At 35.2% G+C, this 17993-nt stretch overlaps 1 protein-coding gene across 1 annotated transcript; it reads right to left on the bottom strand.

Annotated features, from left to right (window-relative positions):
* Positions 1 to 602: 602 nt before the first annotated feature.
* LOC129946510 (protein unc-119 homolog) lies at positions 603 to 12462 on the bottom strand. The gene is made up of 3 exons (XM_056056723.1): positions 11742 to 12462; positions 4822 to 4994; positions 603 to 4765 (listed from the first exon to the last, which is right to left on the bottom strand). Exons 1-3 carry the CDS (start codon positions 12137 to 12139, stop codon positions 4647 to 4649), a joined length of 690 nt encoding a protein of 229 aa, XP_055912698.1. The 5' UTR covers positions 12140 to 12462; the 3' UTR covers positions 603 to 4646.
* Between the last annotated feature and the right edge of the window lie 5531 nt (positions 12463 to 17993).

Genomic DNA, 17993 nt, shown 5'->3' with positions numbered 1-17993 from the left:
ATCAGTAGGTTCTCTCTCGTTTTGACGTCTAACACGAGCTATTTTTTGTTTTTGAGCGACATTAGGAGGTAAATTGACCCTACATTCTGATGGGGTTTCTACTTTCGTGTTTAACACTATTTGAGATGGTGCATCACAAGTTGACTTTCCTTTATTTTTGACAGATGAATTACATTTCAACACTTGTTTTTTATATGCAGTTGGGGTATGGGAATGCCCACTGGGAAGTTCAACAACACTGTGTGTACCACTATTTTTCACCGCAAGCACTCTTCCCCGACAGTTGTGAGTTTTGTTAAGTTCGCAGATCCAATAGACCTAATTTTTTAAACTTTTATTTGAGTGATAAATAAATCCATCGATTTAAATTTTTGTAAACTGTTTGTTCGATGTTATTTCGATCACCTTCATTTTTCATTTTTTTTATTGTTCTTCAAGTAACGATGTGAACACAGCAACATAAATAGTGAATAGAAATATTGTCTCAAAAATTTATTTTTTTCGATATTTTTTTATTCTAGATTTTTCCTTTCTAGACTTTTGCTTTCTATATTTTGGTTTTCTAGATTTCGTGATAGACCCGTAATAAGTAAATACATAAATAATTTTTCACACATCGTGCATTTATTACAGATTTTTGTCAATTCCGTTTTACATAATAAGAACCGACAAATTCCGAATACGTAACTAGCTATTTTTTTTTAAATAAAAATAAAAACTGCAAACCCTTGGGCTGCAGGGTGTACCCTTTATGCATCATTTTTGGTGCCGGGTCCCTTAGTGTGTTTTTTTTTTTTAAATTTATTTTCGCTAAATTTTATTTTTGCTAAATTTTTTAAGTATATTTTTTTAAAAAGTATTCACTTACAGAATCATTTTTAGCATAAAACTAAGTTTTATTGTTTTATTATTAGAAAAAATGATGTGTTTGTGGACAGAATTCTTTTAATTTCTTATTTTTTTTCCAATTTGATGTGTTTGTTTGTGATTTTGTTTTCTTTTTAGATGAAACGAAACTCATGGAATTATTAATCTATAATTTTTTGTTTTTCTTTTTTTTTTTGAAAAATCGTATAACCCCGTGCTCAAATGTGGCCGAGCAAAAGCTCATTTTTAAAATATTTTTGATAAATTTTGTATGTTATTTCTATTTAAACAAAAAAATGATAAATAATATATTTTTTTTAATTCTTTTTTTTATGATTTGCTTTACAAAATATAATTATTTCGTGCTTTAAATTTATTACATAAATAATGTTTGTTTCGTTTATGGAAATATACAATTTTTATTGAAGAGTATTTTTGGTTTATTTTATTTTTTTGTTATTTTATTTTATCATAAAATTAAGAACAAAAGCATAGCTGTTAATTTTGTTGTAATTATTTACTTTTATTTTTGTATTTATAATTGTATTATTTTTCAAAGGCTTAATGTACAGAATATGTATCAAAAGGGAATGGTTTCTTTAATTATTATTTAAAACATCAGTATTTTACTTTTAAAGTTTCTTTTAAGTTTTTCAATTTTAAACAGAAAATTATTAATTAATTTTTTTGGAAATTATAGTCCAAGTTAATAAAATAAAAATTTCTAACTTAAGAAGATGTAGAAAATTCCGAGGACAAATTTCATACACGTTTTGTGCTCCTTATTTATATTTTAAGGCAGAATACGTGTGGAAGGATCTTAGTATTATAAACAATTGAAGCCTCTCAATTCAAAACTCTCTTATTTGCTAGACCACTAAGAATCAACTTCATTAGCTCCTGGGATGTTTTATAATATATAGGATGATCCTTCCGCAAGTATTCTGTCGTGAAACATAAATTGGAAGCACAAAACACAGTAAACAATGAACACATTTCTTTAATTTTATTTTTGAAGTCGTCAATTAATGAAGCAAAAAAACAAAATTGACCGAATATTCATATTAAAGCAGAACTTGAAAAAGAACCAGGCACTTCAAATCGATACCCAACATCTCTTTATCGATTTCAAAGCCAAGTATGACAGCTTTTATAGGGAAGACCTTTACAGAACGATGTCTTATCACTGTCAAACTTGTCTGTTTGTGCAGAATGAAGATGGAGAGCACATACTGATCTATTAAGGTCGGAAAAGATCTCACCGATGCATTTGATGTCAAAAAACAAGGCGATATACTCCTATGCGACTTCTTCAACATCATTCTGAAAAGATTTGTGCGAAACTCAACCGTCAACACTAAAGACACAATCTTCCAAAAGTCCATCCAATTACTGGGATACGCTGATGATATTGACAAAATGTAAAGTTCAAAGCGTGATGTCAGTGCAGAGTTTTTGCGCATTGCGAAGGAAGCGGATAAAATGGGTTTAGTGGTAAATGAGAGAAAAATCCAAGTATATGCTGTCATCAAAAAATAGCATTGAACGACGACGTCTTGGACAAAACGTCACCATGGACAGCTATAACTTTCAGGTAGTTAAGGACTTTGCCTACCTAGGCATTGCTATAAATTCAGACAACGATACTAGCGCTGAAATTATATGGAGAATAACAAATCATTATTCCTTTGGACTTAGAAAGCAATTGAAAAGTAAAGTTCTCTCTGAGGTCTAATTTCCCATTTATGGGGCTGAGGCTTGCACCTCGTCAAAGAAAGATGAAAACGTCTTAGAACGTCCTTTTTCAGTTGATTTTCGATCTCGTCTGCATTGATGGAGAGTTAAAGACCGTACGACGAACTATACGGTCTATCCTTTGACATTGACCTGGGTAAAAGAATAAAAGTACAAAGACTTAGATGGCTGGGTCAGGTAGAGCGAATAGACATCAGCGCTCCAGCCCAGAAGGTCTTCGAATCCAATCCAGAGGGACGGCGCAGTAGAGAAAGACCACGACTCAGGTGGCGCACGCAGGTGAGAGAAGACATCAACCAACTTGGCGTGTGAAACTGGAGAAAGCTAGCTGAAGACACATGTTGGATGCCCAGGTCCGCCCCTGACTGTAGCGCCACCTTAAGTAAGTAAGTAAGTAAGACCCTTACCTTGAGAATACATATCACCCTTCCTATCTCTGGGCTGGTGCCCTAGTAACTTACTTAAAGATTTTGGACAATATTCTAGGAAGAGCTTTTAGAATGATTAGTGACAAAGACATCATCCTGAGTAGACATTCTGTAATTTTCAAAACGATTATCATTAACGCTTTAAAAATGATAGGCGACAGAACTATAATCGAAACATTTACATCGCTAGAACACCGTCGCAATGTTTCATGCCTTTCGTTATTTTATAGATATTTTTACAAACAATGTTCTGTCGAATTAGCCAGTTGCATTCCACTCCTTAAACAATTCAGCCGTAATACTCGCACTTCTAGGAATGCTCATCAGTTTACCCTTGAGCTCAATTTCGGGCGTACTGTTAATTACAGAGATTCTTTCTTAAATAGCATATCGAGAATGTGGAATGCTTTGGCCAACTCTGTTTTTCCCTTCCATTTTGATGTTCAGAACTATAAGACCAATGTGCACCGGTATCTCCTTTTAAATCCTTCCCTATTTTCCTCATAGAGGAAATATATTATTATCGTCTTACGTGAAGTGATACTATCGTCGAAACGCTATCGTCTAACGATTATCGTTTTACGGAATGACCCCCCTGATTTGTTTTGCCTCTCTATTTTTTACCTTTATTTCTCCTCCTAAAAAGATCAACCGTAACACTAGCACTTCTAACAACGCCCTTGGGAATGCCTGGGATCCCGAATTCGGAAGCATTTTAAAGCATAGAGATTCGTTCTTTAACCACCCTATGTGAATGTGGAATACCGAACCACGCTTTATTTTACTCTGTCATACGAAAGCTCTTTTTTAACACTTCCCTATTTTTTCTTAATGCTTGTAAAAACCTCACTGTCAATGTCGTTCTAAGGCACCATTCGATTGATAGTGCCTTTAAAAACAATGTACAATCATAACATTACCCACAAACCTATAGTATTTTTAAACTTTGAGGTTAAATGAAATAGAAAAGCAACTTCAATGATTTATACAATTTGCACCTAAAATTTACCTTGTTTTGACTTAATTTTGTTCTTTTGTAATTTACTCTTAAAATCGTTTTCGAACTAATATTTATACTGATGTTTTAAACAACAATAACTATTTATAATTAATTGTATATAAAAAAAAAACACAATAATGTGGAATGCAAACAAAATTGTAATATTATTGTTTGTTATATTAATAATAATTAATAATATTGTACGTGGTATGTAAAATGTATGAACAATTTTGTCTTGTTTTGTATTACATTGTAAAAAATAAATAAATATTAAATAAATAAATAAATTAACAGAAAATAAATCTTATTAAATAGCAGTCTAAGGCAAGGGTGATTTTTGTTTTTAAAAAGAGGCATAATATTATTTAATTTGTTGTTTGTTTGTATTTTGTTATGAACAATTAGCCAAAAAAGAGATCAATCAATTTAATAATCATTATTATTTGTTTAAAGATAATAAATATTGAAGAACAGTATACACAGATATATTTTTGATACTCGTACTTTGATTTTGTTTTTTTCTTTGTTTGTTTCAAAACAAAAATATTAAAATAAATTAATTTTTTTGTGTGTTTTGTTTGTTTAGATATTAACTTTTAAACAACTAAACCACCATCGTACGCGTAGTCTGCTTTATTGTGCATAATTAAGCTATCTTCGACAAAATAAAAACTATCAGAACGAGTGTCAAAGGGACTAGCAATCATTTCAGCGACTTGAGAAGAGAATAATAGTTAGATATTTTTTAAATGGTTAAATTATTAAACTTACTTAATTCGGGGGGCAAGTTAGGAAACTCATAGATGTGCTCGCATGTATTCTTTGAATATGGTATACAATAACCAAATTCAAAGTCAAAAGTCTTAAGTATGCGATCTCGAAAGAAGTGCCTCTCAATCATTCGAAACCTATTCACAGGCTTGCTTCCAACGGTGAATTCGACCCTGAAAAATAAAAATAAACAATTAATTAATTATGTTTTGAATTCTATGCTCTATTTAAAAAATTAGTATGGTGTTTCTAAAAATAAAAAAATAAATTGGGTGGCGCGACAGTCCGTTAGGAACTAGGGCCTAGTGACTTACAACTCTCAACCATTCCTTCTTCTGTGTGCGAGTAATGTTGTCAGGAATGGAGAGGACCTACAGTTTTTATGCCGAATCCGACCGGGCTAATTTATGAAAACACTTTTTCATGACAAGAGTTACTCTTGGAGAATTTTTCAATTCCTCGCAAGAGGCAGTACTCGTGAAAAAATCTGTCGATGGCATATGCAGGGATCGAATCCCCGACCTTTGGCATGACAGTCCAACGCACTAACCATCATGTCACGAGTAATAAAAAGTTGTTTAGGTTTCTTTTAACCCCCGGTTACAGTTAAGATTAGATATTCGAGATATTCTTTTTTTCAAACACTATTTAGTAGCATAACATAAGGTGCTTCCTGCTTTTGGACCTATCATCGTTGTCTATTATAAAGCGCTTCTTTTAATGACAATTCAAAAAAATTACATACTGTTGGATTTTAATTTAAAGTCTATAACTTTCAGTAAATAAAATATAACAAGTTGAACGTTATAAAAATGGCACGTCCAGCCAGTAGCTTTATTAAAAACAGAATGAGCAAAAGAAAAATAATAGTTCAAAAATAGGAAAGATCTTTGTGTGACAAAGATGTGAATATAATACGTGACAGAGATAAAAGGATATAAACTATACAACCCGTGTTGCCAATGGTCATTTCATATCTGGTACCAACACCCCCTCTCAACGCGGGTTATCCTTCTTCAAGTAGGATACCAAAACCTTTGATGCATTTACGATGGCTTGGTCCAAATAGGCTTTTAGTTAGGACATCAGCAATCATCTCGGTTGTTGGAATATATTTGACTTCTATCTCACCTCGTTGGAACACTTCTCTGATGAAATGATGTAGGATGTCTACATGTTTCGTTCTTGAATGGAATGCAGGATTTTTCATTAGTTTTTGGGCTCCTTGATTGTCACAGTAAACAATGGTTGGTGTTGCATCATTGTTAAGAAAACCAAGTTCCTTTAACAAGTTTCGCAGATAAATGGTTTCCTTAGCTGCTTCAGTCAGCGCCATATACTCTGCCTCCGTGCTTGACAGTGCGACAGATTTTTGCTTCCTGGATTCCCAAGTCACTGCTGCATTGGCCAATTTGAATACAAATCCTGTGTATGATTTTCGGTCGTCCACGTTGCCTCCCCAATCTGAGTCTACATACCCGATTAACTCCAGTTTATTGGTTTTCTGGTATACAAGGCCAAGATGTTGAGTGCCTTGTAGGTACCTGAGGACCCGTTTTGCAGCCTTCCAGTGTTCCTTGCCAGGATCAGAGTTGTATTGGCTTAGAACACTTACTGTGTGTGCGATGTCAGGTCGCGTCGATACCGCGAGATACATTAGTGAACCTATCAATGATGTATATGGTGTATTTAACATATCAGACTTTTCTTGTTCAGTCTTCGGTCCAATCTGTTTGCTGAGCTTCACATTTCCATCTAACGGAGTTGCCATTGTCTTCGATTCACTCATTCCGTATTCAAATAAAATGTTTTGGATGTATTTGGATTGATTCATCGTGACAGTATTTTGAGAAATATCTTGTTTAAATTCAATTCCAAGAAAAAAATGTAACTTACCAAGGTCTTTCATTTTAAATTTTTGTGACATGTGTGTCTTCAGTTTTTGATAAGAATTTAAGTTGTTTGTTCAGATTATAAGATCATCAACATAGATGACGACAACCATGTAAGTTTCTTCAGTTTCCATTAAATAAATACATTTTTCGGTATTTAATGGTTTAAGTCCCATTTCCAAAAGTTCTTGCTCTAACTTGATGAACCAGACTGTTTCAGCCCGTATAGAGCCTTTTTGAGTGAACAAACAAAATTCTCTTCACCTGCTTTCACAAATCCTTCAGCCTGCTCCATAAATATTTCCTCTTCCAGGTCTCCATTTATGTACGCCATTTCAACATCCAACTGGAAAAGTTCCAAATCAAATTCTGCTGCTAAAGCCATGAGGATTCGAATTGAGCTTTGCCTTGCCACCGGTGCGAATGTTTCATTGAACTCGATACCTGGTTGTTGTGAACATCCTTTGGCCACCAATCTTGCTTTGCGTCGTTCGACTGTTCCATCAGCGTTGAACTTAGTTCTAAGAACCCATCTGCATCCGATGACCTTCTTATCCTTCGGACGTTCAACAAGTTCCCATGCGTTCGTGTCTCGTAAAGCATTGAACTCTGATTCCATTGCAGCTCTCCACTCGTTGGCACATGAATTCTCCATCGCTTCTTTCACCGTTGGATTAATTGAACAGCTCACAAAATTAGCTTCTTCGGCCAGGTCAGCCTCATTCTTGACCTTTTCTTGCATCATGCTGAATAACTTTCTTGGTCTGCCCCTTCTGCCAGTTCTTTCAAAAGTTGGTCTTCCAGGCCCCCTCTTAAGCGGAGTTTCATCGCTATCTGAACTTTTACTATGAGCTTTCTTGTTGTTTTCATTTTCCAAACTTGTTCCGAATAATTTTCCTTCATTGCATTTGCTGTCATCATTATTAATTTCATCAAACTGTGTTTCGTATTTCGGAACTTCGATTTTGCTGTCAATCGGATTTGCTGTGGTTAAATTGAAATCGATAAACTTTTCGTAAACATCATCAGATTGAATACAACTCGACTGTTCTATGAATTTGATGTCTCTGCTCACAATAATTCTTTTCGAAACTGGATCCCAAAGACGATAGGCTTTTGATGTGGTCGAGTATCCTACGAATATGCATTCTGTTGATCTGGACACAAATTTTCCTATACCTGGTTTCTTATTTAGAGCGAATGCTTTACAACCAAATATTTTAAAATGTGAAACATTCGGTTTGTATCCGTACCGGACTTCAAAAGGTTTTCGTAACTGTCTGGAATGCTATACAATAACAGTATAGTGAGAAGATCTTCCGTAATGCCTATGTCCATCTCAGCTAGTTTGTCTAAGTTGCCGAAGAAATTATTCAGATGCGACATCATGCTATCTCCCTCTTTCATTTTTGAAAAATGTGGCTTTTCTTGCAGGACCTTTGGAGTGGTAAACTTGTTCGAGTTTTTCCCAAACATCTCTTGAAGTGCAGCAATGTTTGACACAATTCGGAGGGTGAAATAGACAAAATGATATCTGCTCTGGCCTTTTGATCTGTTGTTTCCCAAATGCTTATTTCTTGTGAATTGCTTACCTGATTTTGCACTAAAATCGGTTCTGGTTTTTGTGTTGTCCCATTCACATAGCCCCAATGATCATTTTTAACTAATATAGCGCACATTTGTAGTTTCCATGTGTCGAAATTGTCTTTTGATAATTTTTCAATGTGAACCATGTGACCAGCCATCTTTATTTCTAGAATACGTAAATGCGATTGCGAATCTACTATTCTTACGAAATTGTTTTTTTGTTTTCTTTTTTTTAATTTTATAACTTCACTTTGATTATTTTTATTATCCTGTGCAGTTAGGGTCTGGGCCCATAACCTGTTGGATTTTAATTTAAAGTCTATAACTTTCAGTAAATAAAATATAACAAGTTGAACGTTATAAAAATGGCACGTCCAGCCAGTAGCTTTATTAAAAACAGAATGAGCAAAAGAAAAATAATAGTTCAAAAATAGGAAAGATCTTTGTGTGACAAAGATGTGAATATAATACGTGACAGAGATAAAAGGATATAAACTATACAACCCGTGTTGCCAATGGTCGTTTCATATCTGGTACCAACACATACATGACAATCAATTTCGATTCTAGCAACAAGAAACAATATAGTTTTAAAAATAAATTCAAAGATACTGGATGAAGTAGCAAGAGATATGAGGAAGTAATTGTCAATAGGCACTGTCTCACTGGAATCAGAAAAGGGCAATTCATACCCAGTAGAGTTTCTTAACTCACTTGATTTATCCGCTGTGCACCCAAATAAGTTGCAATTGAAATTAGGCGTACCAGTAATGCTTAATGCGAAATAATTGAAAATCCCTGCATCATCACTTTTACAATCGTCAACGGTACTTTTGGTTTCTCTTTGTTTCTTTTGATTGTGGAAAGGTTACCAACTGGAAAGTTGTTGGGGGCAGCAAACGAGAGAGGGTGGAGAGGTGTTTCCACTAAGGTACCTTTTCTTATCCAGACAGCAGCGGAGGAATTCCCGATATGGAATCAACAGTGGCGTCTACAATTCCAGTAAGGTTGAACTACTTAGTGAACACCTTATAGTGCTTCTACGACTTATTGGGAGCTCAGGCCTATAAGGAGCGGTTTTATCCGGCTTCCCGTCCTTGAAGTTATACTAATAGCTGGCCCTCCCGGTTGGGGGTTGTGTCGTCGGGGTGACTTCCTGGCCACGTAAAAACATCACGGATGGATTTCCTGTTGAAAACCTACGCAAAAGATTTAAGGACAACGAACTTCGGATATGCACGTGGAATGCTAGGTCCCATCAGACATCACCGCCATCCAGGAAATATGATGGGATGGGCCGGGCAAAAAGAGAATGAAAAACTGCGACATTTACTATGGTGACTGCTAGCAACAGCGCTTATTTGGATGCGGCTTTGTCATTGGAGCCAGACTTAGGCTAAATTCGGCAACATAAGCCTGATATGCGCGCACGAGCCCACAGAAAAGAAGGATGACAACACTTCTTTTGCCTTGCCATCCCACTTCTTCCTCTTCTGTTTTAAGACTAAGGTAAACGATTTGGATCCAAACACTGTAATATGGCTCAGATCAGGTTTCTCTCCAGTAAACAACTCAATTGGAGTCTTCTCGAGACTTTTACTGGGTAGCCTATTCTGCAAATAGGCTGCTGTTGACATGGCTTCTCCTCAGAAACGATTTGGAAGATTTGCTTCAAGTAACATACACTTCGCTGCTTCAGTAAAGGTTCGGTTCTTGCGTTCTGCTACACCCTTTTGCTGTGGTGTGTATGGAACCGCGTACTTATGATGTATTCCTTCCCTCTTCAGAAATTCTTCCAAGTCTTTAGATACTTATTCCTTTCCATTGTCGGATCGCAGAATTCAAGGTTTTCTACCAAACTTATTAAACATAGCTGCGACACAGAATCGGCAATCAGTGTTAAAAAATATCGGTTACTTCTTGGAGTTGATGTCTATATACGACCACACAGATCAGAATGTATCAACATCCGATTCCTGAAGACATCACTGACGAGTCATTAGCAAGATATATTTTTGTGTTATCATTTTGAATCGAATCAAAGAAGTTTTTATCGTTGGTCATATGGATTGTAGCTCCAGAGTCAATATACCACCCACCACACTCAGCTCGTGATTCAGCACAAACTTCAAACGAGAGAAAATCTTTATTGCTGATGCTGTCATGTGATGTTGATGCAACAGATGATTTGGCATGCTTCCCTTTTTCCAAAGTTGACTTGTATTTGTAGCAGTCCGCTTTAACATGTCCTATTTTGTTACAATAAAAGCACGTTCTTGCTTCTTTTACATCCGTCTTCTTCCGTTTTGTAGACTCATGATTTCTACTTTGGTTAGACCACATAGCAACGTCATTTTCATTTTTGTCATCATTGCTTTCAAAACGTCTTTGATATTCGTCTAACATCTTACCAGTGACATATTCAATTGTTAAGTCTGCCTCATCTCGACCTTCGAGTGCAGTAACAAGCCCAGAGTAAGATTCTGTTAGACTCACCAACAAAACTGCAAAAACTTCATCTCATTCTTCCTCTTAAGGTTTTCCAGAAGCTCTCAAAACCTACACCCTTAAGAATAGCATCTATATGGTCACTCATCTTACCACTAGTATAGTTAATGCCATATAATTTTCTTCTTAAGTAGAGGCGACTTCCAACAGTTGACCTCTCGTATTTCTTAGAGAAAACTTCCCAAATACTAAACGCATCTTCTAGATGGGCAATGTGCATCAATTGACCATCCTCTACGCTCAACGTTAAATGAGCTTTCGCTTTATTATTCTTCTTCGTCCATTCATCATCGATTTCTGCTGGTTTCGTTTTGCTAACAACATCCTAAAGTATAATTTCCTCCATTTAAAAGAGAAACATTCGCTTTCAAGTCCATCATAAGATTTGCAGATTATACTTTTGAAATGTTTAAAATAATTAGGTCGAAGATTTTTTTTTACTCCTAGCGATTGTACTCAAAAATCCTTTTTTGTAGGGCAGTGAAGAATTGATTCATTCAAAAAAGCCACCAGATAGCAAATTTAATTAAATTCTTAGTCAAATTTATTGCAATTTTAATTTGTATTTTAGCGATTTCATTGATACGTCCTTAAGTTATTTTTTCTACCAAAAAGGACATGAAAGGGCAAGGATCTATAAATTTATTGAAGCACTAGACAATAAAGAATACCAGACTTCAATTATTAAGAATAATTATAGGACTAAAAATCACAAACAAATGTCTAACGATCGTGTTGGCATTTTTTAAACATGAGGCAATTAAGTTGTACTATACTCAGACCATTCAAGGACTTTCAAAAAAGGTTAACTACAAACAAAGAAATTTGCTCATAAAGGTCACTTGTTTTTTTTCATAGCACTCCACTCTAGAATTTGACATTCTAAGATATTTTATTTTTGATAGAATGAGTACAAAAGGTTTAAATACTTACGTTGCTCCAACAGTTTTCAAGTTCAGAAACGCAGGTGTAAATTGATAACGAACATAACGTCCAGCATTCGGATCAACTGGATCATCTAAAAGCGACAGCTCTTCTGTTGCCAATGTAGCTTCCTCGATGGATCCTTCGGGAAATTGTTCGCTAGGTGGTTTGGCTATCTCAAAGAGGACGGCACCGCTCTCCAGATCGCGTATTTTGAAACGTGTAAAATCTATTTCGTAAATATTGGCATCCGGTGTGCAGAGATAGTCTTCTGTGATTTTATTCAATCGAAGGACATCGTCTGGACTGATGATCCTTTCTGGTGAAAGTGGACTGGGCTCAAGTGAGCTGGTTCCTGCTCCCGATTGCAGAGAGCTGACCTGTTGTGGTTTACCAATCACACTCATAGTTACACAGATTTTGGGTTGGGATTATTTTTTGTTTTTGGTCTTTTACGTTTAGCACTACTAGCAAATATGATTTGGAAATAAGCAAAGAATTTTCTTATTCATTAAGTTGGATTTTGGGTTTTCTTTGTTGGATCTAGTTTAGAGAATAGTGTGATTTAGTTTGGATTTTTCTTTTTGTTCTTTACTTTGTTCTGTGGTGTTCGGTTCAGTGGAAACGCTTTTCTTGTTTCTCGGTTTTCTTTTTCAAATTCAATCTATTTTTTCTTTATTCTCGTGAAAATTGCAAAATAAAAATGTCAATTTTTTTTACACTACTCGTTAGTTTATCTTTGTTTGGCCATGGTTACTCGTTGGTAGGAGGTTATTAGTTCTGTTTGTTTTGACTTTTGGGCAACCCCTGGTTCACATTCATTTACTGGATTTTTGTTCGGTTTATCGTTATAAGAATTTATTTTTCAAAAGTACTTTGTTATTTAAAACTTGTTAGACTCTAGAGAATCTTTCAACTCAAAATTTGTGTTGAAATACTTGGAGATATAATGCTAAGGAATAGTTTAAATCAATTTAAATAACATACAGGAATTAAATTCGTACAGAGCTTAATTTTGTTGTCATGTCAAAGTTCCAAAAACGGGCCCAATGTTACCTTCTTTGTACTATTTTTTACCTGATATTAATATTTTCTATGTTTGATATAAAAATTAAACAAATTTGCTGTGGATTTTGTTTTTGAAATACCGAGTATACAAATGCCCTAGAACCATTGACATACTAGATATGGACTGCTAGTAGCCAACTTCGCGATGATGTCAACTATTCCTTAACGCTACTAGCCCTACTGTAGGTTCAGCGGATATAGGGAGAAACTTTTTGAACTTGAATTTGTATTTTGTTTCCTTTTTAAAGCCTACAAGAGGTGAAGTATAGCTTAATAAGTGGAATCATTTTTTAGTTGGATTTTCTATGAGAATATGAATCTAATAGAACGCCTTATATAGTATTCCGTTTTCTAGAATACTTAACGAACTTTTCTATTTCAACCTTGAAGATATATTTTTAATAAAAAAATTAAGATTGTCAAAAATATTGCTAAATTTATTTCGTGAAAACTGGCAACGTTTATTGTGCGTTAAATCAGCCGCATAAATTGCTTCGCGCTCCAATCTTACGTGAGCCCACAGAATTGTACGATCTCTGATCACAATCACTGTTTCTTGTCTGGTGATCGTTAATTACTTACTAAAAGTGGAGCTACAGTCCTGTGTGAACTAGGGCCTCACCCAACAAACTTCTTCATCTAGCTCGGTCCCTAGCTAGATGTGTCCAGTTTCACGTTCCAAGTTGGGTGAGGTCACCTTCCACTTGTGCGCGCCACCTGATCCGCGGTCTTCCTCTACTGTGCTGTCCTGTGGGTGTGGATTCGAAGACTTTCCAGGCCGGAGCATTGGTTTCCATGCGCTTTACGTGACCCAGCCATCTTAGACGTTGGACTTTTACCCTTCTGACTAAGTCTTCGTCGCTGTACAGCCCGTACAGCTCGTCGTTCCATCTTCTCCTCCACTCCCCTTTGATGCATATGGGACCGTAGATCACACGAAGAACTTTTCTCTCGAACCGACCCAAGGTGCTTTCATCCGCTTTCGTCATAGTCCATGCTTCTGCGCCGTATGGCAGGACGGGGATGATGAGGGTCTTATAAAGCGACACTTTGGACCCTCGAAAGAGAACTTTACCACTCAATTGCTTTCTTAGTCCAAAGAAACAGCGGTTAGCAAGAGTTATTCTGCGTTTGATCTCATCGCTGGTGTTGTTTTCTGCGTTTACAGCGCAGTCTAGGTAGACGAAGTCCTTCACTACCTCAAAGTTACGTCTGTCGATGGTGACGTTTTGACCAAGACGTCGGTGTTGTATGTCCTTTCTTGATGACAGCATGTACTTTATTTTGCCCTCCTTAACTTTAAGGCCCATTTTTGCCACCTCTGCCTCAATACTCACAAAAGTTCCATTGACATCACGCTGAGTTCTTCCCATTATGTTAATGTAATCAGCATATGCTAGTAATTGGACAGAGTTTTGAAAGATAGTGCCTCTAGTGTTGACGTGTAAGCTCTGCACTATTATTTCAAGCACATTGGTAAAAAAGTCATATGACAGCGCATCGCCTTGTCTAAAACCTTTTTTGACTGGTGATCGTTGTGTTATCAAATTTCCCAAACATATTATTTTTTCAGTATTGACTCAAGAAGGTCACTCCTCTCCAATATTTCCAGTGTAAATATACATAAATGAAGTAATTACTTTTTCAAAGATGGAAGAGCAGATTTTTGTTCCATTTTTGTTTGTATTCTCATCTTTCAGTCTTGCTTTTATTGAACAACTCTATTCTGTGATAAATTGAGTAGAAAATAAAAAATCTTTACTTATTCTTTCGTGGGGTAAGCAATAGATTCTGGCACACTTTTTGCTCTCTTATCAATTCATTTTTGTTTATCAGAAGTTTAAGGCTATAGAGACATAACTTATTAAATAACATTGCTTATAATTTTGTTTGCATCGTGATCACCACCACAAACCGCTTTATCTTGACAATTCTTTTATAGTTTTCCTTATTTAAAGATTCTTTGTCTTTCCAACGAAAATCAGTTCTGTAGTATAAAAATCATTGTAAAGTATTATTAGCCGCGTTTTATTATCACCATGATCTGATCCGGATCTTGGATTTACATGCATTACAACAACAACACAAGATCCTGCTTTGTGTTTGGATCTCAATTTGAGATCCAAAATTTAATTCTTTTTTTCACAACAAGGAGCGCTCTTTCATTGTGATTTCACATGTAAATGTTGGTATCATTGCAAACAAATTAAATAAAACCTGTATTGCCATATAAACATTTTAATTTGACTGAAATAAAATATTTTTTTAAATAAAAAGCGAGAAGCTTTATATTTATTTATTTGGTATATAATCCATCAAATAATTGATATTTTAACAAAACTAATTAATTGGTGAAATTCAAATAATTAAGTCCAAAAAAATGTATATTTGACATAATTTATGGGTAATATTTTGCCCAAAAAAAAGGAAAAAAAAATATCATTGAGCAAAATGTTCTATGGGCAACCCTGCTTTAAATGTCAAAAAACATAAATAAAATCGAGAAAGCTGCAGCAGAAAAAAATGTTGAAAATAGTTTTGCATGGGAATTTTTCGAAATCATACTTTTAATTGAAAATGGTTGTAAGAGACACTTAGGCTAGGCACGCACATGCAACTTTTAGTTTCGAAACTGTTTGGTTTCTAATCTGAGCACTATAGACTTATACGAGAGTCCGCGCACATGCAGAAACCATTCGGTCGCCCATTCGAGCAACTTTTTAGTTTGTGTTTTGACACAAACTAAACGATCACCCCAAACCAATTCCTTAGTTTGTGTCTCAAGGAATTTTAGGTAACTGCACGCACTTTCAACTAAATCGTTGAACAATTTTCTTTAAGTGCAAGAGAGAAAAAGAATTAGTCAATGTTTTCCTTTCACAAAAAATTCTGAGGGAAGAGTACCACCTTACATCTCAATTTCACTAGTTTTCTCTTTCATACATTGATTGCGAAAATTTATTAGTTGCTTAAACCCATAAAAAATGTCTGTATCCTACTATGATACACGTAACTGCGCGCACATGCAACTAAATAGTTTCTTTCGTATGTTTGTATTAGTGCATTTCAGTGGAATGATTCTTTAAAGAGTGACGAGGTTAGTAGGATACTTCCAGACTCGCAGAATAATATAACCTTCTCGTATGTTTGTTTTCATAATTCAATTTGCTACTTTTTAAACGTCAAATGTATTTATGTACTGAAAGGAGGTGGTTATTATTATTTGTAACTCAAAACAAAACATATTTTTTAATTTTTATTTTATTTTCAGATTATTATGACTTCAATCGTATCAAAGTGCGTCATCGTTTAAAAAATGGAATAAAGCACAATTATTTCAAATGATGTTTCGCCTCTCACAAATGGGAATGGCAAGAGTAAAACAACGCTGTCGCCGTCGAATGCTATCAACCAGACTGCAAATGGAATTGTATACAATAAAGAATAACATAAACAACACTGAAATGGAAAAGCACCCACGGGAGCAGCAGTATCAGGAAGAGGAGAATTCTATGATGATACTAATCGGAGCAAATCTTCATTCGAAAAGGTTCCTCTACACACAGCCTTCCTAGTATATCTTGGCTTTTACCTGCTCATAATATTGGGCTACATCAGTCAATTGATGTGTGCCCCAAAAGTAGCTAAAGAAATTAATCGAGAGGTAAGATGACGATTTGAATCGATTTGAAATCAACGAACTGACTGAGTCTAAAATTAGATTTTTTTTCAGGGTTATGTTACGCTTTACGATGCCTTCGAGAGCTTCTAATCACGCTATATCTATCGGAAAGCTCGAGATAAATCTTGTCATCAAAAAGTGCTTTCTCAAAAATTAGCCGTTCGGATTCGGCATATAAACTGTAGGTCCCCTCCAGCTGGAATCCACCGATTTGCATTGTCCTGGCGGAGGTAACCCTCAACGATCTCATAATCAAGGACTACGGTTGGACATTCGAGTTCAATAGAACAGAAACACGATGTCTGAACCTGAATTACAACTACTTGGGAAAAGAATCATGCATCAATTATACTTGGCATTCGATTGTCAGGAGTTACAACAAAAGACACAATAACATGAAAGATGTGGACAGTGTTCTGCGACAATGTACAATTAATGGTGAGCCAAAAATAGGCAAACCATGGAAAAAAATGTTGATAATTGTCGAAGGTGTTTTCAGTATGGAGGGTTCAATTGTCCGATTGCCTGAGGTTATTGCATTAAAGAAGAAATACAAAGCTTATTTGTATTTGGATGCGGCGCATAGTGTGGCAGCGATGGGACTAAATGGTCGCGGTATTATCGACCATTCTAATGGGCTTTGGCAGTGCTGGCGGTTAAATTGATGAAGTGATTCAATAGTCCTAAATTATTTAAGTTAACCACGAGATCTTAATCTGATTACTTATTAAGTTAAAAGGAATAAATAAATAAAGGAATAAGTTCATTTAATAATTCATTAAATAAGAATGTCATTTATTTGAGGTATGAGAAGGTATAAGCATAAAGTTAGTTACTGAAGATCTATTATATCTATTTGTATCACTAAAAATAAATAAGTAAAGTAAAATTAAAAGATGTTTTATTTTAATTAAAAAAAGTTAACATCCATTAAAGCCACAATTTTGTTGGGGGTATTTTGTTTTGTTCCAATTTGTAAAAATCCATTTCCAGAAATTTGTATTGACTTATGATATTAAAAAAAATATATAATTTTGAATTCCAACAATATATTTACTCTTTTCTTTCATACGCAAAAGATAGGACAGATCTGAAACAATTTCGTTTCGTGTATATGAGATAGAAAAAGTGAATAAATGTTTCCTGTGTATTGGTTTATTTCGTTGATTGCTTTTGGAGTTGCTTATGTGCGCGATGTTTGGGCAACTAACGATCAAACTATTTGGTTTCGAAAAAGTTGCATGTGCGCGCCTAGCCTTAGGTGACATAAATTAGAACTCAGAACCGTCTGAACCATCGCAATTAACCCTAGAAAAATAACCATATTTCATAGGCCATAAGTGATACACATGATTTGTACGTCCATTCGACGTAGGTTATCTTTCTAGGGTTAAGAGAGTAGTTTTGAAATGACGGTGGGTTGTATGTAACACTTTTAAGAATTTTGTATGATTTTCTCTCGAAATTCTTGGAAGTGTTACATACAAACCACTGTCATTTCAAAACTACTC

Source organism: Eupeodes corollae, chromosome 2 (genome assembly GCF_945859685.1).
Source record: "Eupeodes corollae chromosome 2, idEupCoro1.1, whole genome shotgun sequence".
Lineage (NCBI taxonomy): Eukaryota > Metazoa > Arthropoda > Insecta > Diptera > Syrphidae > Eupeodes > Eupeodes corollae.
The sequence above is the reverse complement of the archived record's forward strand: the minus strand, read 5'-3'. Positions and strand labels throughout refer to the sequence as shown.

Excerpts from the sequence above, each read along its gene's own strand:
- LOC129946510 (XM_056056723.1), bottom strand. The coding sequence starts at position 12,139 with ATGAGTGTGATTGGTAAACCACAACAGGTCAGCTCTCTGCAATCGGGA. Across the intron at positions 4,995-11,741 it reads TTGAAAACTGTTGGAGCAAC|GGTCGAATTCACCGTTGGAA; the intron begins GTAAGTATTTAA and ends TTTATTTTTCAG. Across the intron at positions 4,766-4,821 it reads TAACTTGCCCCCCGAATTAA|TCGCTGAAATGATTGCTAGT; the intron begins GTAAGTTTAATA and ends TCTCTTCTCAAG.